At 35.0% G+C, this 22,199-nt stretch overlaps 1 protein-coding gene across 1 annotated transcript in view; it reads left to right on the plus strand.

Moving 5' to 3' along the window:
• Nucleotides 1-22,186, plus strand: part of LOC106138639 (uncharacterized) — a 60,429-nt gene extending 38,243 nt beyond the window's left edge. The window contains exons 2-3 of the mRNA XM_013339849.2: nucleotides 13,833-14,196; nucleotides 15,262-22,186. Of these exons, the coding sequence (XP_013195303.2) occupies nucleotides 13,833-14,196; nucleotides 15,262-15,584 (687 nt within the window). The 3' untranslated portion in view covers nucleotides 15,585-22,186. The remainder of the gene's footprint in view (nucleotides 1-13,832; nucleotides 14,197-15,261) is intronic.
• Nucleotides 22,187-22,199: the final 13 nt, after the last annotated feature.

Below are 22,199 nucleotides of genomic sequence, written 5' to 3' on the forward strand. Positions count from 1 at the left end.
CGACAGCCCCTGACGGCAGTTTCCTTTCTGACATAGAGCAAGGCAGATAGCACTATAGTATGACAGTCAGTGCTTTTCCTACAAGCATTTATCTATACTAACTGTTAAAAAGATTTGTATTGATTTTGTTTGAAAGGAACAAACTCAAAAACTGACGGTTGATTTTAAGTTAAGCTTATATTTGTGTTTGAGTAAGGCTACCTCACAAGAAAGTATTTCTAATACGTACCTAACTATATCACTTTCGAAATGCTTTTATTTTTATAAAATGGACCAAAGGAAATTAAAATGAAAATAAGAAAAAGAAAAATGCGACGGTAACAGAGCAATTGTTTGAAATTCTAAATGAGGCAACAATATCAATTGTTTTAATTAATTGGCGAAGATAAAGGTCGGATATTATCAATCTTAAAGCGAGCAATTAAGTTCTTGAGTCAAATGCACGACCATGATCATTAATTTTTATAAAAGGAAAACTTTCGGCCCTTCTTAGAAATTAAGCCTGAATCAACTTAAAATAAGTTAGAAGGACGACCCTTCAGCAAGGAAGAAATGATATTATTTCATTATCATATATTTGGTTTGTAGAATTGTTTATCTGATTGTGACATTGTTTTGTGTGCCTAAAAGCTGAACGTGGCCTATCAGTTTTTCAAGACTGTCGGCTCTGTCTACCCCGGCTATAGATGTGATTTAACAAACCCATGTAAATTTCCTGTGGCTTAGCGTGAAATTCCGAATACTATTAGACTACTGAATTTGTCAGTTATATAGTACTGTTGAATTTGCAACTGACGCTTGTGACACTCTTATGTCTTCATATTGTATCTCAATTATATACAATATGACATTTCTATTGTAAAACGTTACCTTTTGTTAGAATTGGTATAGCGCAGAGTCTCGTCCATGTGAGCAAAGGGACTTGATATATGCAAGGCAGGTAGACCGTTAATAAAAGGCTCCATATATAATATCCTTATTATTTGAAACGTATTAAGCATATAATAAGTATCATCAAACCATTTTATTACTCGAGCAAAGTTTATATATATATATATATATATAAATGTGAGACATAAAAGGTTAAGTTTATTGCGCAATTTAAAGACACACAAACGTCCGTATTTTATCTATAAGAAAGCCGGCAGCCGTTCCTCCACTAAAAGACCTATAAATTCGCGCGGCAGTCTGCTTGCGATATCAAATATTCACTGCACCGGCATTCATCGGTAACCATCCGAAAATACTTCGCCTTCTATTGGGAATAAAAGGTTACATCTGTAAATAAATAAAAACTTTTGTAGGGTTTCATTATTATTTATTTGTAAAGTATGAAATGCAATGATACTTCTAACTGATGAGTACTTTATCATTTTGTTTACATGTCAAATTGTTGACTGAAGTAGCTACTAATTATAGTAATTAATTATAATAGTACTTTGTTACATTGTTATTTAGAATATATCTTTAGCTACAATGTGACCTACATATTTTGATAATGATAATAAACGCAGATGTAAGAGAATTATCGGCTAAAATATATGTATGTATATTATACGTCTTTTCATAAAGCGTAAGTTATTAAAAATAGAACAAGGGGACGATCTTTTTATAAACGATGTTAAAAAGTTTTAAAAAGTAGATAATGGAGGATAAAATTAGTTTGCAACAGTTTATCGTTGTTCCTGGTTGTGTCACTCCGGCGCCGGTCACGGGATAAGAGATAACAGGATTACTCTCCAGCCCGGCTGCTTATAATGTCAACTGTTTATACTGTTAATTTCTCCCTATTTATGCTGTGGAAATATGACAATTATCCTATTTATTAATTTGTAGAAACTAGATTTATTAATTTATACATATTGATTTATATAGTGTATTAAATTATTATTTTGTTTATTGTAAATTCGACGGGAACAGTTATTTTTTCCGGTCGGCTAATTTATCTCTTTTCAATTTCCACGTACAATTACATAAAATTTCTACAAAATGGCAACAGTTCACCGCTCAATTGAATAGGATAACATCAAGTATTGCGTTTAAACAATCAGATTCAAGAATTAAATTATCTCAAAAAATTGTCTGGATGTTTATAATTCCAACATGCGACAAAGCAACCTTACAATTATTTATCATTTAGTGCCCTAACAGTTATTATTTAATTTCCCTAGACTACATTACGGCAATCGCGGCAGTACAATAGCCATTTACCAAAATAATTAATTGACTCGCGAAGGCGAGAAGGAAATACTTAAGCAGAGTCTATATATAGCGGTGACATAGCATTTTAGTTAATGTTTTCACGCAAAACCATTAATTAGTGTATAAGGTAGGTTTTTAATTAAAATTAACAAATATTTAATTATATCTAAGCCTGTTGTATATTCTCTCGATTGCATAATTGTTTTTTAATTTATAATTTGATGACAAACATTTGTCAGAAATTTCTCCTATCGCGCTTTTAAACCACTTTTACCCATAAATAACAAGAAAAACTTTTCCTTATGTCTCTGCTTTCTTACATTTATATTTCCACTTTGTCTGGTCTAAAGCGTCTTCAATTTTTAGATCAACGTCGTCATAATGACGTCAAGCCAGGTACGATGTCGTCTTTTCTTTATACTAAACTAGCTTTCCACCCGCGGCTTCGCCCACGTGTAATTCGGTTATATATAGCGTTTTTTAATGATCTCGACAGGGCGTTTTCTTCCACAGGCTGAAATCTTGTTACAACTGGAATTAAATATAGCCTGTGTTACTCAGGGATGATGTAGCTTTCTAATGGTGAATGTTTGAAATCGATTCAGTAGTTTCGGAGTTTATCGATTACATGTGTAAACAAACAAACATATAAAAAAATAGATTGTTCCTCTTTATAATATTGATATACATACAAATCTATATAGAAAAAGTAAAGCGAGACAAAATCATCGCCTCAAAAGAAAAAAAAAACAGGATTTATAGGACGAAGAGGCCTTACAGGATTTCCTTGTAAACAATATTTTTAGTTTTTTTATTATTTACCAGTATGAGCAGGTTAGAGGGAGAGCTGACACGCGAGCAAGCAACATACAGTTGTCCATGAGAGAAACAATCTTCTCTTAAATCAACACCAGCGACTTTAAAAGTTTGCCCTTGAGACTTATTTATCGTCATCGCAAAGCAAACTTTTAGAGGAAATTGAAGGCGCTTAAATTCAAATGGAAGGTCATTGGGCATTAGAGGAATGCGCGGGACGAATACCGTTTCTCCTCGGGCACATCCTGTCAAAATAACGGCCTCAACTAAATATTTATGTAAGGCTTTGACTTGCAACCTGGTGCCGTTACACAATTTCGGTGGTTTCAGGTTACGTAGCAACATTACCTGTGTACCTTTTAGCAGTGCAAGCCTATGGTATGGAAGACCAGCTGGTTTAAGTGAATTTAAGAATTCGACCGGATAATTTGTAGCGTCGTCTGCATGGCATGGTGTGTCTATGGATTTATAAATCTTTTCTTCTCCGTCGAATGACTTTAAAAGTATGTCGTTAATAAATGCAGCTTGTTCGTTCTTCGGAGTCAAAATAGCTCGTTCGCAAAACCATTCTATAGGCTTGTCTTGTATGTCGGAAATACCTGGATAAATGTGTTGTATTAGCTCCTCGATGGTATATACTAATGTACACATATCTTCAGGGATGTCAAATATACCATCCCTGGTAGGAGGTTCACCATTTCCTATTTTTAGAAGACTGGTTGAAAATATAATTCGGTTATATATAGCGTTTTTTAATGATCTCGACAGGGCTTTTTCTTCCACAGGCTGAAATCTTGTTACAACTGGCTCAAATTTACAGGCAATTACGTTTTTGACAATTTCATAGATCTGTTTAAGTATTTGCGTCTGATAGTCATCATCCCATGTGAATGAGCTGATGATGGAAGGTACAACTCCTCAACGGTTAGGAGTTGAAAGAAAATTCTTACGAAGTTATACGTACATGTGAGGCTATTAGGTTGACCTGATAATAAAAAGTAAATCTCATTAACGTTAAGAATTTAGGTGAAAATGGATGCGGACAAATTTCGTCTCTTCACTTGTTTCCTTTTAGCTGTTTGTATGGGTAGTGTTAACACAAAATAGGGATTTAAAGGCGTGATGTTATTAATGTTATGCATGTATGTACATAATTATGTATGTTATTATGTATGTTAAAGAGACGACTGAAAGTTGTCATACAAAGTGTTTTTTAAGGATGGGAAATCATCAAATGACCTCTCCCGCTCTGGGTGGAACGGAAGGGAGTGTCAGACTTTTACTGACTAAAACCCACCTCGTTCCTTCAGTTGCCCTTTGCGTTCCGGGGCCACGGTATCTCGTTAGAACTTTCCCGCAGCCCCGGCTCAGTTTATCCCGTTTCCCCCCCTTGGGGGTTGACATTTCAAAAATCCCTTCTTAGTGCTCACTTATGTTACTAAAGGAACCTCTGTTCAAAATCTCAGACTCCTATACCGAGCGGTTTCGGCTGTGCGTTAATAAATCAGTCACCCAATCGCACCCCCTAAATCACGATTGGAGGGTAGTTTGAAAAAACTTATAATGTCAAACATATTTACTTGCCTATGTACGTGTTCATGCCAAGTTTCAAGTTTATAAACCCAAGGAATAAGATTTTTCATTGAAACGTTTTTACCCCTTTTCCCCCCCATGGGGGTTGAATTTCCAAAAATCCTTTCTTAGTGCTCCCCTACATATCCCAAGGAACCTACATTCCAAATTTCAGCTGTCTATGACCAGTAGTTTCGACTGTGCGTTGTCTGTCAGTCAGTCACTCAGTAACGGAAGAGTTTTATATATATAGATAAAATTATACCTTAATATACATTTATAAATACTACAGGTAATTAAATGTGCACGTAACGTATGTTTATTTTATCTCAGACATTTTGAATCATGATACAATGACTACGGACGATTAACCGCTCGTTTAATACCTGTACATACATACATATGATAACGTCTATATCCCTTGCGGGGTAGACAGAGCCAACAGTCTTGAAAAGACTGAATGGCCACGTTCAGCTATTTGGCTTAATGATAGAACCGAGATTCAAATAGTGACAGGTTGCTAGCCCATCGCCTAAAAGAGGAATCCTAAGTTTATAAGCCTATCCCTTAGTCGCCTTTTACGACATCCATGGGAAAGAGATGGAGTGGTCCTATTCTTTTTTTGTAATAGTGCCGGGAACCACACGGCACACCACGGCATTTAATACCTGTAGTATTTATAAATAGTATAATGCAACGTGAACGTATAAAATTAGCGATACATATCAACTTTGGAGTAAGACAATTCTTGGATTTCGTAAAATGCGACTAAAGGAATTGGCAAGTAAAGCGATCAAAAAGATCAGGCGGAAGGGGCTTCGTGTAATTGATTGACGCATTCTTGGAGTATGGTCCTAACTGCACCCCAGACTTCCCTGCAAGGTTTTTTTGTAAATTTAGAAGGTGAAAAGTAAGTTTGTTTAGTAATAGTTCTTGATTTTATGAGATTTTATAAGTTCTTGAGGTAGTATAATTTATAACGAACAAAAATTTTTTTTCATCTTGATATATCTGATTATGAAACCTGTGGTTCAGTAGCATTCATGTTATGAACTTTAAAAATATACTTAGTAAGACTTTTGACAGTGCTCCAAATACGTTTGAATTTTATTTGAATCAACATTAAACGTAAACCTTAGCTTGAGGTAAAATTAAATATTTGTACACCCTGCACTATAGTTAAGGGGTCATTTTACTTAAGTAAGGACTCTCGCATGATTTGGTATGCTGACACAGCAAGTATGCGATCAGCAGCCATCAATCAGCGCCTCGTGGAGGCTATAAAGTCTATTAAATGCACAGAAATCGGAATCATATAGAACTAATATTATTTCAATACTATAATTCAATATCATAAAGTTAATTAGTAAGTTCACAGTTCTTCACACGTTTACAGTTAATATTGAGGAGCATTGGTATATAAGATCGTTCTTCTGATACCCACGACAGGAATCAGTTATATCTTACCTACTGTGTGCTTTTATTTATTACTGACTACACCAGTTTTATTACTTATCTACCTATATTTACAAAAATAGCCCATTTAGATATCTTCTTGGTTATGATGGCACCTAAAACTTAAGTCATATATAATCGCATGAGACACAACTTTCTATTGTCCAAAGGTTATAAGCATAGGATAAAATAGAATTGGAGGACTAAATTTCTTCCTGTTGACGTTTTAGAAATTTACTAAAGAAGAAAAGTGATAACAACCATAGGACATTAATAATTCCCAGGGTAAGGTGGTCGGGCAGGCGATTAGTACAAATTATTATTTAAGCAGTTATTTTTACAGCCGATGACTGAGAATTATGTAGCAAATGTGCTATAAAAAGAGAAGATTATCAAAAAATACCCTTCCTGGAACATAATTATATATTTTTTTACTATCTTATATATAAAATTCTCGTGTCACAATGTTCGTTCCTGTACTCCTCCGAAACCACTCGACCGTTTCTCATGAAATTTTGTGAGCATATTGAGTAGGTCCGAGAATCGGCCAACATCTATTTTTCATACCCCTCAGTGATTAGGGTTGTCCATCCTTAACATATTTTTAAACTAGAAATTACTTAAAAAATATGTATTTAGTAAAACTATAGATTTGTTCTGGTGTTCTTGTTTATGTATAAACTTTTGTCTTATTGGTCTTTCATCTCATTGAAGAATATTATTATAAAAGAGCGGTTTAAGACCAAAGATTTATGTATTTCGTGGTTTACGTGTCGCAGACAGAAATTGGACAGTTTGAGTCCCGGTCGCCCATCAGCCTATATTGCCTCGGCATTATTAATAGCAGCTATTCCCTCGGGGTCGCGTGCGGATACCGCTCTACTATAGCCTGGAAGCCTCACTAACCTTTCGATTGGTGTTATACATACAGATCTATCCGAAACGATGAATAAATTCTGTTTGAGAAATGAGATGGTGTGGTATTACAACTTCTTATTTTCTTATGGCCAACGACTTTAATGCCTTGTGGATTAGGATAATAGAAATTAAATAGAAGGGAAGAAAGTTTTTCAAGAACAATTCTTGTTCAAAATATAATGAGGTTTCTCATAGCGTAGGTGTAGCCATAGATAAGAAAATGCCTACAGCTATATTCCAAAAGGTTAGAACTACAAACGGAATAAAAAAAAACCTTGCTACATCCCAATCCATTCTACATCTAAGAAGAAAATGACATGTCTTACTTTCACATCAACACACTGCTAAAAGCAACAATTAAGAATTTAGCAGAATTTAGTAGTTAGACAGCAATTACGACTTAATACTGAGTAAGATTTAAATATTTTGCAGTCTTAATTTGGATTACATACATACACATAGTCACGTCTATATCCCTTGCGGGGTAGACAGAACCAACAGTTTTGAAAAGACTGAAAGGCCACGTTTAGCTGTATGGCTTTATGATGGAATTGAGATTAAAATAGTGGCAGATGGCTTGCTAATTTGGATTGTTCTCCAAAAATCTGTGACAATCACTTAAATATGTAAATTAACGCATAAATTTGTTAGTGATATTGCAAATTATACACCAAATTTGCATCACAGCCTATATAAATAATACACATAAGCGTACAAATTGTTCGCGTAATTCACTTAGAGCTGGCTGAAAATGCAGAATGCAACTTAATCATATTGCGCCCACAGCGGCGGCCATTATTGTAATTTCCACTCATTCCCGCACCAACATATAGTTTAGTTATTAAAGCCAACATTAGTACAGCAACAGATTATATAAATGTGAGGAGATCGCGATCTCCTTCGCCGAGTTGGCGCTCGGCCCAGTTGCACCGTTCTAATAGGCTTCTAAAATTACAATTTAAATGAAATTAGTTTGAGCTATAAGTAGCAAGCAGGCTTCTTAATATATGACTGAAAGAATAAAATAAAATGTTTTTTGCAATAAAATACATTGACGTAATAATCATACCAATAAGTATTAGTAGTAGTATGACACCTTCGACAATTATTATTATTTTTATACTGGTAGGTGTTTGTTATAATAAAATTATATATTTTTTGTATATTGTTCATGCAAATAAAATATTCAAATTACAACCAGGTATGCAGTTTCCCTTAAAATGTTGCAACGTCGTAGCAGCTCGTAAACTCGTAGTCCGTTTGTAGCACGCTACGAGCGTCAAACTGCTACGTAGCGCTAGGCGTGCTTTTTATAGCTCGATAACGGATGATTTTAACTAAAAATGTGAAAGTGTTGTGTGTCTTATTTTATTTTTCACCTGTGAAAATATTTTGTTGTTTTAGATTATTTACTAATTTTGCACACCACTTTTAAATTAAAAATTATTTTGTAATTTTTTTAGTGTAGTTGTTTTGCTAACTTGTCGCCTAAACCTGCAAATGACCTCTTGTGAGTTATTTATGGCATAATTAGACTAACAAAGTAACTTCTACATCTATTAAATGTTTATAACTACGATTTTCACATGTTTTCGTTATCTCCTGAGATTCAACTATGTGTAGGAAACAGTTCTACTGACATCCGTCATTACACTATTAACGGCCATCTTACACGGCACGCGGTTATCGAGCGTCTTTGATTGATTGAGTATAGGGTCCCCCCCCCCCCTCCCCGCCCACAGTTACCATACAACCTTCTCTAAGGTTGCGGATTTAGTGAGAGCTGATTTAAGTTGGATCTCATTAATTTTAATGGGATAATTAGAAGAGTGAATAATTTTAGTTTTACTGATTTATATCAATTTTGATGATTTTATTTATTTGTAATAATTTAAACCTAAACTTCTGAAGGAATAATCATATAAAGAGAGACTTCTCTTTATCGTTTTTTCAGTGGCAATGTGAATCGAAGCATTTAAAATATAACATTGCACACAGCTTTTGCATAGAGCTTGCAATCACCAAAAATTTTAGAGCTTTTTTAAGCCTTGCTTATTGGCGGTCAAAGATGGACTCAGGATTATCAGAGAAGTCGAAACCAGGATATACAGCTGATGATATCAATGATATCAAATATAAAGCGTCCTCATGACGCGCTAGATCGTAACTGTAACCGCACCCTAACGCCCGCTGAGACGCCTTGCTTGACATGATGTACCTACATTTGTTCTGATTTGTTAGACACCGCACTACCGAGCGGTGAACATCACGTGATTAGAGAGCAAACTTTGGGCTAGATTATTCATGGTGTTTCTATATATCAGTTATACATTGGTTTATAGATGTTATTTATTATTAAGACTGTTTTCTTCATTCTAATTCACAGATTTGTAGCGTATAATGACCTGTGTGGTGCAGTCGTAATATACATATTTGTGTCTGAGGTCTTTCTTTAGATCCTCGGTCAAGTCTTATCCTTATTGGTCTGGCCACTTTTAGTGGCCTTACAGACTGAAAGCCTAAACCAGGCTAATGAACTTGAGATTCTTCTTTTAGGCGATGACCTGTCACTACTTGAATCTCAATTCCATCTTGGAGCGATACAGTTGAACGTGCCTGATATTATTATTAATCCAAATATTATTATTCATCATATACATATATATTCATATGCATATACATATTTTCAAAAACATTGTGTCGACCCTTGATACCTAGACAATACCTTAATAATAGTTATCTTGAATTTGGCTTTGTCTGCCCCGTTAGATATAGAAATATATTGTTTGAAATAAAATATAGTATCTTTGACTTATTAAACCACAATAACACAAGTACTTACTCACATTGTGTCTAGCCCAATTAAAGGTCGTTTAAATTTAATTATAGGTATTTTGATTCGGTGCCTAGTAGGTACACCTGAGATGTTTTCTTGACAGACAAACTAATTGGTATCTTAAAAATTAACCAATTCAAAACTATAATAATGATATTAGATTTGAGGTAATTCATTCTTTGTAGATATTTATTTTCAGTCTCTGTGACAGACAATTTACATATTGGATGTAGGTCGTTACTAAATTCGGACGGGTATTTTAATTGTTAACCTTATCAATAACAAATTAATTTAACCTTTGCTTTCTATATATTAATACATTCTTATCTATACGATAATTTAATTCTACGTGTCATTACTCGTATATTTATTTGTTTAGAAATTGTATAGCCATGATTATGACATCAAATTAGTTTAGTAATAATTTCAGGATAAAATTGGACAAATCAACATAAATATGATATGACACCCATACACATTTTTTTATCATAGGTAGTTTATGACATTAGAGTATATACTGTGAATATTTTTTTATTGCTGAAAAAACTAAAATAATCTTTTTTATCTTTAAGGCAGTGGAGCAGTGGTTAATGCTCTATATGTATATAATTTCTTCACTCGTTGCTGATAGACAATTTATCTATAGTTAGAAAGGCTAATTTTAACGAAATTGTACTTTATGTCCAAAAAATAGAACTATCCAGAATATTCAATTTACCTTAATACTATTTAGCGACCTGTGCTCCGATTAACAATGTTGGCAGTACCAATTAGTTGGCAAATTGCATAGAGCACGTGTCAATGGCCGATTAGACGAACGAATGATCGTAAAAGGACATTGTATTGGCTATTAAGCGATCGGAAGGGTGTTAATTGGACATCCCGACTACAGCATACGCTGTTCAATTCGTGGTAATTATTATAGCTTTATTATTGCATACTGTCAAAATTAGCCTTTATTGTGTTTACCCTTTTAATGTAGGTTATTAAATGTATCTAATAAATGATTTGTATTTTTGATTGAAGATTTCGCTCCCAAATATCTCTCCTGCGTCATTATTATACCTAAGTGGATAAAGATAATCCTTGTGTGATCCTAAAAAATTCAGGCAAACCTGCCGGTAACCGTAAAGTACCTTCAACCATATAACACGATCGTTGTAGGAGCATCTATCATGCCCTCAGGGAGACGGTAGCGGTGATGAATTTGTCTGACATCTAGTAATTAGCCGCTCCTCTCCGCCCTACTTGCTAACTTCAACTCCTGGGAATTCTTGAAGATCAGATTAAAACTCTGTATGAACGGTCAAGCGAACAGAAAATGTTCTTGTGCATGTAATGTTTTGATAGTTCCTTGGTAATTTAAAGGGATGACGAACTAACAAGTTATTATTAGATTTATGTAAAATTAAAATGCCTACCTATTTAAAATAATTTATCATTTGCCATAGAATTAAACTTAATATTTTTCAGTGGTCGCATTACTATCCATCAAAAGAATTATCAGATGTTCACATAATTAAGTGTAAATCACTTAATTAACAAAAAAGGGATCGGACGAATCATAGTGGCTTATGGTGTAACTGGAAACATGCAAATATGAGAGATTATAATCCAGAAGTTAAAATAATTATCCGCTAATTTTTCTCTCTAATACTTAATAAATATTCGGCACATTTTTTTAAAACAAATATGGTACGAGCACCTTATCAAAAGTTATTCAGCAAAAAATATAATAGAAATCGGTATAATATATATCCTAAATTATTCTGATTTATTTGATGGATACACACATATATACACACATATATAGGCATGTACGATGTCATGGGAATTGTGTGTAAAAAATAGCATAAGATATGGATGTAGGTAAGAAGTATATTAAAAGACTGAAGGATGAATTTGAAGATTTCGATAAGATGAGCGATGTTGGAGATGGATGAAAGGAATTTAAAGAAAGAATTGTGAAAGTAGCTGTTGAAGTGTTTGGTGTAAGTAGAAGTCGAAAAGGACAAAATCACAAAAGTGCGTGGATGAGTAAAGATGTGCAAGAACTTGTGCGATTAAAGAAGAAAGCATGGCTGGATTTGTTAGCAGCAAAAGCTAACTTAAGAATGCAAAAGGTTATGGATGAAGATGTGAATGAGGCACGTAAGGAATATAAAAAAATTAAAGATTTGGTTAAGAAAGCTGTATTCACAATTTCAATTCCTCTTTATACTCTTCTGAATTTGATAAAAGGCTATCAGAAGACTTTCAGTAAAATAAAATAAAAAATTTGGAAATCCGTAAGGTCGAGCCCCAAGTTTGTAAGCCTATCCCTTAATCGCCTTTTACGACATCCATGGGAAAGAGATGGAGTGGTCCTACTCCTTTTTTTTATTGGTGCCGGGAACCACACTATAAATAGCAAAAGAAAATAATAACGAAGTTTAACCAATTAGACGTTCATAAAACCCTCCCGCCGGTGATTTCACTGCGGCAGTGGTGATGAATCTGCCTGACATCTTGTAATTAGCCGGGACTCTGCCGCCCGCTTATTAACATCACGCCTCGAGAGATACAAAAGAGATAGTTGATTAAAACCCGACCACGAAACTGTCACACAGGTGGGTAAAGAGAACAGGAACCTTTGAGTAGCCATCCATAATTAGCAGCTCAATTAATTTGTATTCGCTATTAGACAATGCAGTTTTCGGCAGGGACTATCTCTTTCTTTCGAGGGGGCTTATGACGACGCTTGCAAGACTTTTTATATCAGTTTCCCAAGTTACTAGTTTACTTCAACTTGGAAAATAACGTTCGACAGACATTCCGTCTTTGGCAAATTTAAATCGTTAGAGATACCAACTACTTACTTATGTAATGCCGTCATTAATGTTTGTCTAATAGTAAACCAGGAACTGAGAAAACAGATATGTGATATCAAAATTCATAAAAACTTATAAGAACATAATTTTTTCTGTATCAAAATTAGGTGCTAATTAATAATTATACCCAATGGTTGACTGGTAGATAAGGCTTTTCGACTGGTTATAGTACTGTTAAATAGAGTTTAAATTTTTAAATATCTAAACTTTAAAATAATTTAGTTTACCTATCTGAATCTATAGATTATAATGATAAAGGGCAAAAACAAATATCTGGGTTTGTTTTTATTTTTCAATACCCTTTTATCTTAAAGAGTCGACCAATAAACAATTCTTGTAAGATGAAATACATTTCTCGTTTTACATACGCCATCGTTTAAAAGAACAATGGCATGATGTTAACAAAAGCTATCTTGTTAACGGGGACGGAAAATACATGCTTTTTTCCTATGAGTAAAATAACTTAAGGACACAAAATAATGAGAGAACAAAAATATACTCCGCACAAACCTCTTTTTCTGAAATACTAAACGTAATAATTTGTATTGATACTTAATTAGATACTTCTTGTGGTAGACTATTGTTTAAACTTTAATGAATAATATGGCATGGTTAGGTGCAAATCCAATATTACAAAAAGATCTAAGAAAGATAAAATAAATTCTGTAGTTTCATTATTTTTGTGTTAGTGGCCTCCAGTGGGGAGGCTTGATAGCTAATTAATCACTGCCTCCGTAAGCGGCGATTCTGCGTGGAAGTGAAAAATGCTGAATAACGATAAAATTGAGAAGGGTCGCCAGACGCCATTGCTGGCTGTCGTCACTTTCTCCGTTATTTTCTTACTAGTTTAAAGGTCAGGAATGTAAAAATGCATTGTTTCGATGCTTGAAACATAATTGTACGTATATTATGGGTATTTACGTTGTGATGTTGGGATTAATTGAAACGTCTAGGTTGAATATCGTGTTTGTTGTCCTTTAAGAAAGCATGTAACATAAGTATATTTAGGAAGGGAAGGCAGGCTTTGTGGCTCGTCACGCACAAAAAAAAGTCACCCTTTCGGTTGAAAGGATTGTTATTCTCTGAGATGATCAACTGGATAGATAAAACATATTTGTCCCTGCTTGTGTAATAACACTAAAATTTACCTTTCTAAATTACAGGACACGTATCGACGGTGGGCGTGCAGCACAATGGTGCCACTTTGGGTAGAAGACGGCGCGGAAGAAGGCGGGGAGGAGGGGGGTAGATCTCGGCGGGCACCGGTCGAGCACACAGCGCGGTGGCACGCTCGGCACTTCGAGCGGGTGGGCCACTTAGACAGGCGGCGCGGAGCGGCCTCCGGCGGCGTCGTAGGACGGTGGGTCCGCGCCGCCGCCGCGGGCCCCGGCCGGCCACTGGCCAGGCTGAAGCCTTGTCTCTCAGTATGTCAACTAGTCGAGCAACACTGCCCCTACTTTCTGCCGGCGGACCGCGCGCCTGCCTACCCCACACAGTACGCTGGCGAGCCCACCTTCCTATGCCTCGGTAAGATTTAAACTTTTGCCGTTCTAATATAAGTTTTAGACACGACTTTCATTAAAACAACTAAGTCATCAGATTAAAATATACCTTAAAAACTACTTCTCTATAACTGCTATATAGTAACTCATATAAATTAATCGGTCTATTAGGTTCAGAACTGTGGTCCTTACAAACAGATAAACATGTCTGACTCAGGTACCGAGAAACCTTTATTCTCCTTAATGACAGAAATAAATGTATCCTCTGTCGAGATGAGAACCCTTTATTACTCTATTTATTTTAAGGAACACTACAGAATAATATTAAGTATAAAGCTTATTTAAATAGTAATAAAAGTCTTCACAGATTACTTTAAAAATAAAATTAACCATTCATATTTAATAAACGTTTCAACATGTATTACAAATAGAAAGCAAGTTCATGTAAATTCCGAGATGCCCTCAGCGGGTCACACAGGCAGCGGCGGTATGAATTAGGCAAGATTAGCTCACCACCAGCGCTTGGCTGCAGTTCAAAACGGAGAGTAGAAATATAATAGACGGAGTCTTCGCTGCAGGGTGCTGCCTTTTCTCACAAATAAACCAATTGTTGCTTCGGGCCATAACTCAAATTATCACTATGCAATTATAATTGGTTTCATATGAACTTACCGCACGCTGTTTATCATCTATTTTTTCCGTTTTAAAAGACAAATCAGATTTATCTGTTCTTGATCTAATGGATTCATGACTCTTAACGACCGTTACGATTGGTTCTTTGATTTAAATGTAAACTTGTTATTTTCCATTATATTCAAAGAATCGAATCTTTCACAGCATACTTATTTATTTTTACATACGTATAATCACATCTATATCCCTCGCGAGGTAGATAGAGCCAACAGTCTTGAAAAGACTTTAAGCCACGTTCAGCTGTTTAGCTTAAGAAGAATGAAAAGTTTATAAGTCTATCCCTTAGTCGCATTATACGACATCCATGGCAATGAGATGAAGTGGTTCTATTCTTTATTTTATTGGTACCGGGAACCACACAGCACATTATTATTATATTTTTTTGATAATTTTTCAGACCCGCGCATCCCGGAAACTGGTGCGCAGGCGAACAAGTCCAATTACGGGCCGGACGAGTGCTGCTACTGGTACTGCGAGGGGCGGCTATGCTACCGCTGCGAGTCGCGGCTCAGCGAGACGCTGCGGCCCGACGCGGAGCGGTGCGCGCCCGTCGACGAGCGCATCCCGACCTGCTCCGTGCCCTACCAGGCCCCCGCGGCGGGCTCCAGGCCGCAAGCCCCGCACATTGTGCTACTCACTGCAGTGCTCCTCTTTGTGCTCGCCGCGCACACTCGGACTCACTGGACAGCTCTAGTGAATGTGCATGGTTCGAGGTTATAGTTTTACGTTAACGTGCGTTGCACTCCCACATCCTGCGATCGTCGAACTGCGATCGGAACTTCTATTAGTGCTGTACTTATGATAATAAATTACGCGCGGTTACGAAATCGATGATCCACGCGACTCGCGGCGCCGGAGCCCCGTGCCGCCGCCCCCGCGAGCGCGTCGGCGATATAGACTTTAAGATAATTTTTGTGTGCGAATGTTCGATACACCCGAAATATAGAAACACCAAATGTCTGGAATTATTACTTATTTATGTCGTAAGTGCTGTTTGCCGACGTTCCGGCCAGTATAATAATGTTTTCGGCACGAATCGTTAATAAAATATTCACTTTATATTTTGAGTCATGTGAAGATGTTACGTAAGTATATTTTAAATAGATTTTTACATGGTTCATAGACACTCATATCCCAATCATAAACTGATTTCACGCCACATATTTTATTTCAGTTACACAAATTAAGTTGGCAAACAAACTCTCTGAAACGAAGAAATCTTGGGATAAGAGGAATATTAGTGTATTCTACCAATAATATATAATGAAACTGACAGACAGAAATAATTTCAATTAACATGATAATCACACACGATATACAGAATAAAAACAGGCAGTCGTTCAAATGCAATATATATAAATGCTTATAATATTCATAAATAGATAAAGCCATATTCTTTTACCATAGTGTTTCATTATCAACTGAATTGGTTCTTAGAGGATTATTTTTATAATATTGCAATATAAAAGAAGGGGTTCACGGATAAGGACGGCCCAGCGAGGGACTCCGAAGCAGGAGGCAGGTCCCGCACAGTTCCGAGAGAGTGCCGTCGCTGCGCCGCGCCCCTCCCCAGCGTACACGCCTAAATAGCTGGTCTATATTAAATATTGACTAAAGTAAAATAGGATTAATTAAAGTAGTTGTTGTTTTGTAAGAAGTAAAATAATACATATAATGAAAATTATATGTAAATATCCGTCTTATGAACTATCATCAATATTGCAGATGTAACATGGTTGAAAATGATTTTTATAAAATTTATTTTAATATATATGTTATTGTATATGTATATTGAATCGAGTATAATATTATAATAAAGAAGCAACCTTCAACATGGGTATTGTGGGTTTCGTATGTTATAGGTGACAGCATTCGTCAGTTTGATTTTAGTTTTGAAATAAATTATAGAGGTGTCGTTGAACATTATGTGATCGAAAACAAATATAATTAATGGTTATTAAGACTTTATTGAATGGACATTTGTTGAGATATTGTCCTCGAGCGAGGATGTAGTTGTTGTATTCAAATGATAAATGATAATAATATTAAGTAAGTTATTTTTTACGTTTTTATCGTGTACATAATATCGGACGGTTTGTTGTTTCCATTCCCATACTTAAAGTCACCGAAGGTGCTAAAGGTCTATTACTGCTTTTTAGATATTTCTGTTTTTACACCTTCCTGGTTCGTTCTCGACTATGAGATGATTGGTGTGTTATCTTGCCCTAGATACAGGGTACAAACCGTAACTATACCCCGCGCCATCATATCAGTACAGACCCCAACTGTTAGTTTTATTCTAATTCTGTGTTTCTATATGACGGTTCACTTCTTTCACTGTAAAGAGATTCAATAAGTAGTTATAATTGCTCGCAATGGCCGAAATCAGTGGGTCGATATTGTTTCAATCGAAAAAATTAATTCACCTACCTTTAAGTGAAAGCGTCAGCGTCACAGGGCGAATTACGAATACCGATGTACAGCTTGACTAGAAATATAGCATTCGCCTTCTTGCGGATTTAAATATTTAGCTGGCAATTAATTATCAACAAAAAGTAAGCTTGACCAAAAGCTATTAAAATAATATGTCTTGGTAATGGCTCCTTTTATAATTATACATTGTCATAATTTACATTTTGTCAAATATAAACTGACCTGTTTTAGAAGATACACTACCTATTGTCCAATCACTTTACTAACACTCAATAAAACTACACTTTTTTGTGATGCTGTATGAAACGCAGAACTAACGCATGTATGCTATATTTCTTCTGGTCAAGCTATAATTGGTCTATTGTTGTTATGGTTCCATCCGACTAAGCAATGAATTTTCTTATTTTTGGCTATACTTATATAACCTACATCACATTGTCACATAGATTGAAATTTACAATAATTCAGAGAGTTAAATATTGAGAATCATAGTGATAGTCTCTTCAAGAGAATTTACTATAGGTATTAGGGTTCGAATTGTTTACAATAAAGTTCGAACAGAATTCTAAACGATTGTACCATAAATACATTACGATATAACCATTTACGAAATTAACGTTGTCTTATAGATTTTTTTAAGCGTCGTGTTTTTTTAATTCTAAAGAATAATACTAATCATAAAACAATTCGATATATTTATTGTACCATTCGTCAGCAGGTTTCAGTCTCACAAAAATTAATTAACATTGCAAGGCCACTTTCACACATTTACTTGTATCTATGTATAAATTAATTATCAAGGTGTCTAAAATTTAGTAATAGAGAATGAATTACTAGAACATAATTGGAACAATTTCGAGCACTCGTTAAAACTTACACATTGACCGTGCATTTTTTCCTTGTGGTATTTCTGCTCTATGCTCTTAATATCTTCACTTGTTCACTATTCTATACTAGAGTAGATGTTAAAAGACCAAAGGAGAAGGAGTTCGGTTCGAATGTTGTTTACTCATACTTATAAAATTATTCACGTTTAACTTTTTTACACATTCATTCCGCAAACTCATCTTGCCTTTAGTAAATCTACTGTTTGTGATATACATACATGCATCAGATTTATAAGAAGCTCAAGTCGAGTTTCTAAATGCCAGAGAGAAGTAGTTGTTACCAAATTTTCTAATAGAGCCGCTAAAAGGTTTATTGGAAATTGTTTTCGTAGGGACACAAGATTAGCAATAAATAATTCGTAGTAACTACTGATTAATCACGTAGATTTCACAAGTTATCCAAGAGTCGTTCGAGCTCTCAGCGAATTTCCGAGCCGGTGAAGAGAGCGTGGCGCGACAGCCGCGGCGGCAGCGCAGCACACGCCTCGCCGCACACGCACTCGCATCCTCCCCCTTAGATATAGTCACAACACAACGGTGTATTTTATTGATATTTCGTTGAACGTTTGGTGATAGTGTGTACATTTATGTTTTCGAATAATATACGTATGTTTCGATGTACATAAATAAAGTGTAAATGTTTAACGCACAAATAATATGGACAAAGAATGCTGATTATGTAATGCAGTACGAAAACTTATGTATTTAGCTGTAAACTGTAACTGGAAAATAATCGATTAGGAATACGAACTTAGAGTTTTCAGTACTCCGTCTGCTACCGCGATCGTGTACTAGTTTAATTTTCATATGGTCGTTTGTAAAGACTCAGTTAATGTTATATGGTTGCGTTGGTTGCATACACAATAAAATCAATGGTAGCATCCATTTCATTGTAACATAATCAATAATGATGGAATTAACTAGATGTATTGTTTGGTATGTTAAGATATATGTCCTCCAAGATGTGTAACGTACCGCAGCCACTTGGTTGCCTGTCACGCGCACGCACAAACGCAGAGAAAACGCTTTCGGGGTCGTCCATCGTCGTGTCAGTATTCCACAGTAAAGTAGTACAGTAATCAGCATAGAATAATGTAAGCAAAACACCAATTATTAGCCTTCTACGTACAACAATATGTGTAATAGTATATATAATGAACAAAGCTATACATGTCCGCGACCATGTTGATGTTGATATTTTTATACAGTACGTTGATTTCTTTTTTGTACATATTCTACTGCCAAATAACGATACTACTTTTTTGTAAGGTGTGCTTCATCTGTGGTATTAAAAATATAGAGTCTACCTCGATATTTTATGATAAATAAGACGAAAATGTTAAATGCCAGATCAAATTTTAATACCACATTTTACGTGAGTAACAACGAACATGTTTCGTGAATAATTGCAAACTTTAATGAATTTAATAACTTTTGAAGGCACCTACGTATATTGTTAACAAAGGTGGAATATGACGTCTTTATTGAATGGCATTCATAGTTTGGACATCACCATAGAAATCAGAAATGATAGTATTCTGATTGATATGGACGATCTGCTTCAACGAAAAATGTTATTTTTACTTCTTGCTGAATACAACAATAAGGTTTTTATATAGTCAGTAGTAGTTCATATTTGTGCCAAAATTTTGCTATAGTACTTACATTTAAACCATATTCTTCATTCAGAATATTCAGTGACGGATAAAAGATTACTTATTTTCTATACAAGAGGCCAAATTAATAAAACAGAGGTGCTTACACAAATGAATGTGTTAAAAATTCTGTTATTCAAATTTCTTATATTTTGCTCAGCAATAATTTCAAATATTTATACAAGCGGGTATGTGCTGGGTTAAAATGATATTGAATTTATTACTTATAAATATTTTATTAGCATATATCACGCTAATAAACAATGTATCCTAGCATGTACCACTATATTTTGTTAATTCAAATACCGTTGTCTGAGTGAGATAAGTATCGACATACCACAATAGTAATACATGGCCTTCAATTTTATCAAAGTTTAGTGGAAGGGAATTAGTGACTTAAGATGCAATTGATGTGTGTTACAAGTCTTATGAAAAATCAAATACATTATAAATAAGTAAATTATATGTGGTATATAATTTAAACCGACACAATCATTAAGTAAGCAATTTTTATGGTCCACAATCTTTAACCCCGAAAGTTTAAAGAGTACCTTATGCCTGTATTGATTGCAATTATTAGGAATCATTGTCACGGCATTTATGTTGGACGAAATATTTTGATTCAAAGTGTATATTTGTAACAGAAATTTAGAAAAATCTCCCGTTTGGCTACGGTCTTATAAAATCTTTTGTAGACGTTTGCAATATGCTTAACATTTTTTTTAAAGTGAAGATGTAATTCATAGAGGTTTTGTTTGGTTGGCCAATACTATTTTGAATGTTTTTATGTAAAATTTTGTTTCGAACCGCGGAACTGATTTTATAACATCTTTATTTTATACGACGTAATGTATAATATAGCACATCTACTTTCTTAATATCCTATTAGTCAACCTTAGATATTATATTTACATCAGGGTAGAACATTACCATTTAACTTTATTCTGTGGGTATGCTGAGAGGCGACTAAATGACAAAATTATAAGCTGGCAGGCAGTGACTTCTAAAGTAGAGAACTATTATAATACGAAGGAGCAAAATTTTTAAATCAATTTAATTAATTTTTACAGACTTCTTTCTAAAACAAAACATCGTAAATCACTGGAAAGAAGAAGATAGTTTTAAAGCAGTTCACGTTTCATAAAGGAGAAATAAAAAATAGTTTAAAAAAGTTACCTTTATAAATTGCCGTGGATTTAAATCGTGTAAAATATTACAGTATTGGGCTGTAACATGATACGATTAGTTATAGTTACATAGCCGACTAACGGGTTTTTCTAAATTCTGTAACATATTTAATTCAAGTGTCTGTTCATAAATAAGTATAAATATAATGTATGTAATTAGTGTTATTTCCATTTAAATATAAATGTTTTGTGTTTATTTGATAGAGTTCTGTTGGATCTAGATTCGAGCTGTAGCCAACCATCGTCATGTCAACCGTTTAGTTACACCCGGAGATGAAGAGGACTAACGCGACACGTTTTATACTTAACAGGTGGAGCCACGTGTTGTTGGCTAATACTCCTTGTTTTTCTAGGCGGTGGTTCTCGAACATCGCGATGATTCCATTATTCATAATGAGTTCTAGATCATATAAATATATGATTACGAGGACTTATATTGCCTTTTGTTATATCTTAGTATTATTTTATTGTTAACTCCAAATATATTGCACTATTAAAAGAATGTAATTTATTAAAAATATCGAATTGTCCAGAGAAACGAGTGGACGTATTTTTAAACACTATAAATAATATCATTAAAGATGCCTAATTCATAGTGAGATGTAGCGTAGTGTAAATCTTATAATAATTACAACCGTAAGCACAAGCCGGCGGCGCCACTCGCGCGCCGGCGACACTGCCACAGCACGCGGGGCTCAGATATATTGATATGATCTAGGATGTGTCGTAGGTGTTTCTCGAGTAGTGATCGTGTAATAAGTCTTATGTTATGCCTTCTAAATGATTATAATTCTGTAAGTGTGTGGCGCGACGGCGCAGCCGTGTGGACGTAGCGTGCTACGCCGGTCTACGACGAGACGGCGTAGCACGCTCGCCCTCCGGATCACGCTGCGCCCGCACGTAGACATCGTTCGACACTCGAAGTAAGATTAATCACGTTCGAATAATTGTAGACAGATTTTGAAATTTAATATTATTTGCATTTTCCTAAGAGTTAGAACGATTGAGACAGTAGGTCGCACGACCGTGTTATGATGAATTGTGGAGATGTTTATTAAAAAAATACATTTATGAAAATGGAATAAAAACGAAAAATATTGTCATATAAACTTGTAATTACTAACTTAAGAGGAATTATTGGAGAAACAGAAAAACGTTAAATAAACCGATAAA

Source organism: Amyelois transitella, chromosome 4 (genome assembly GCF_032362555.1).
Source record: "Amyelois transitella isolate CPQ chromosome 4, ilAmyTran1.1, whole genome shotgun sequence".
Lineage (NCBI taxonomy): Eukaryota > Metazoa > Arthropoda > Insecta > Lepidoptera > Pyralidae > Amyelois > Amyelois transitella.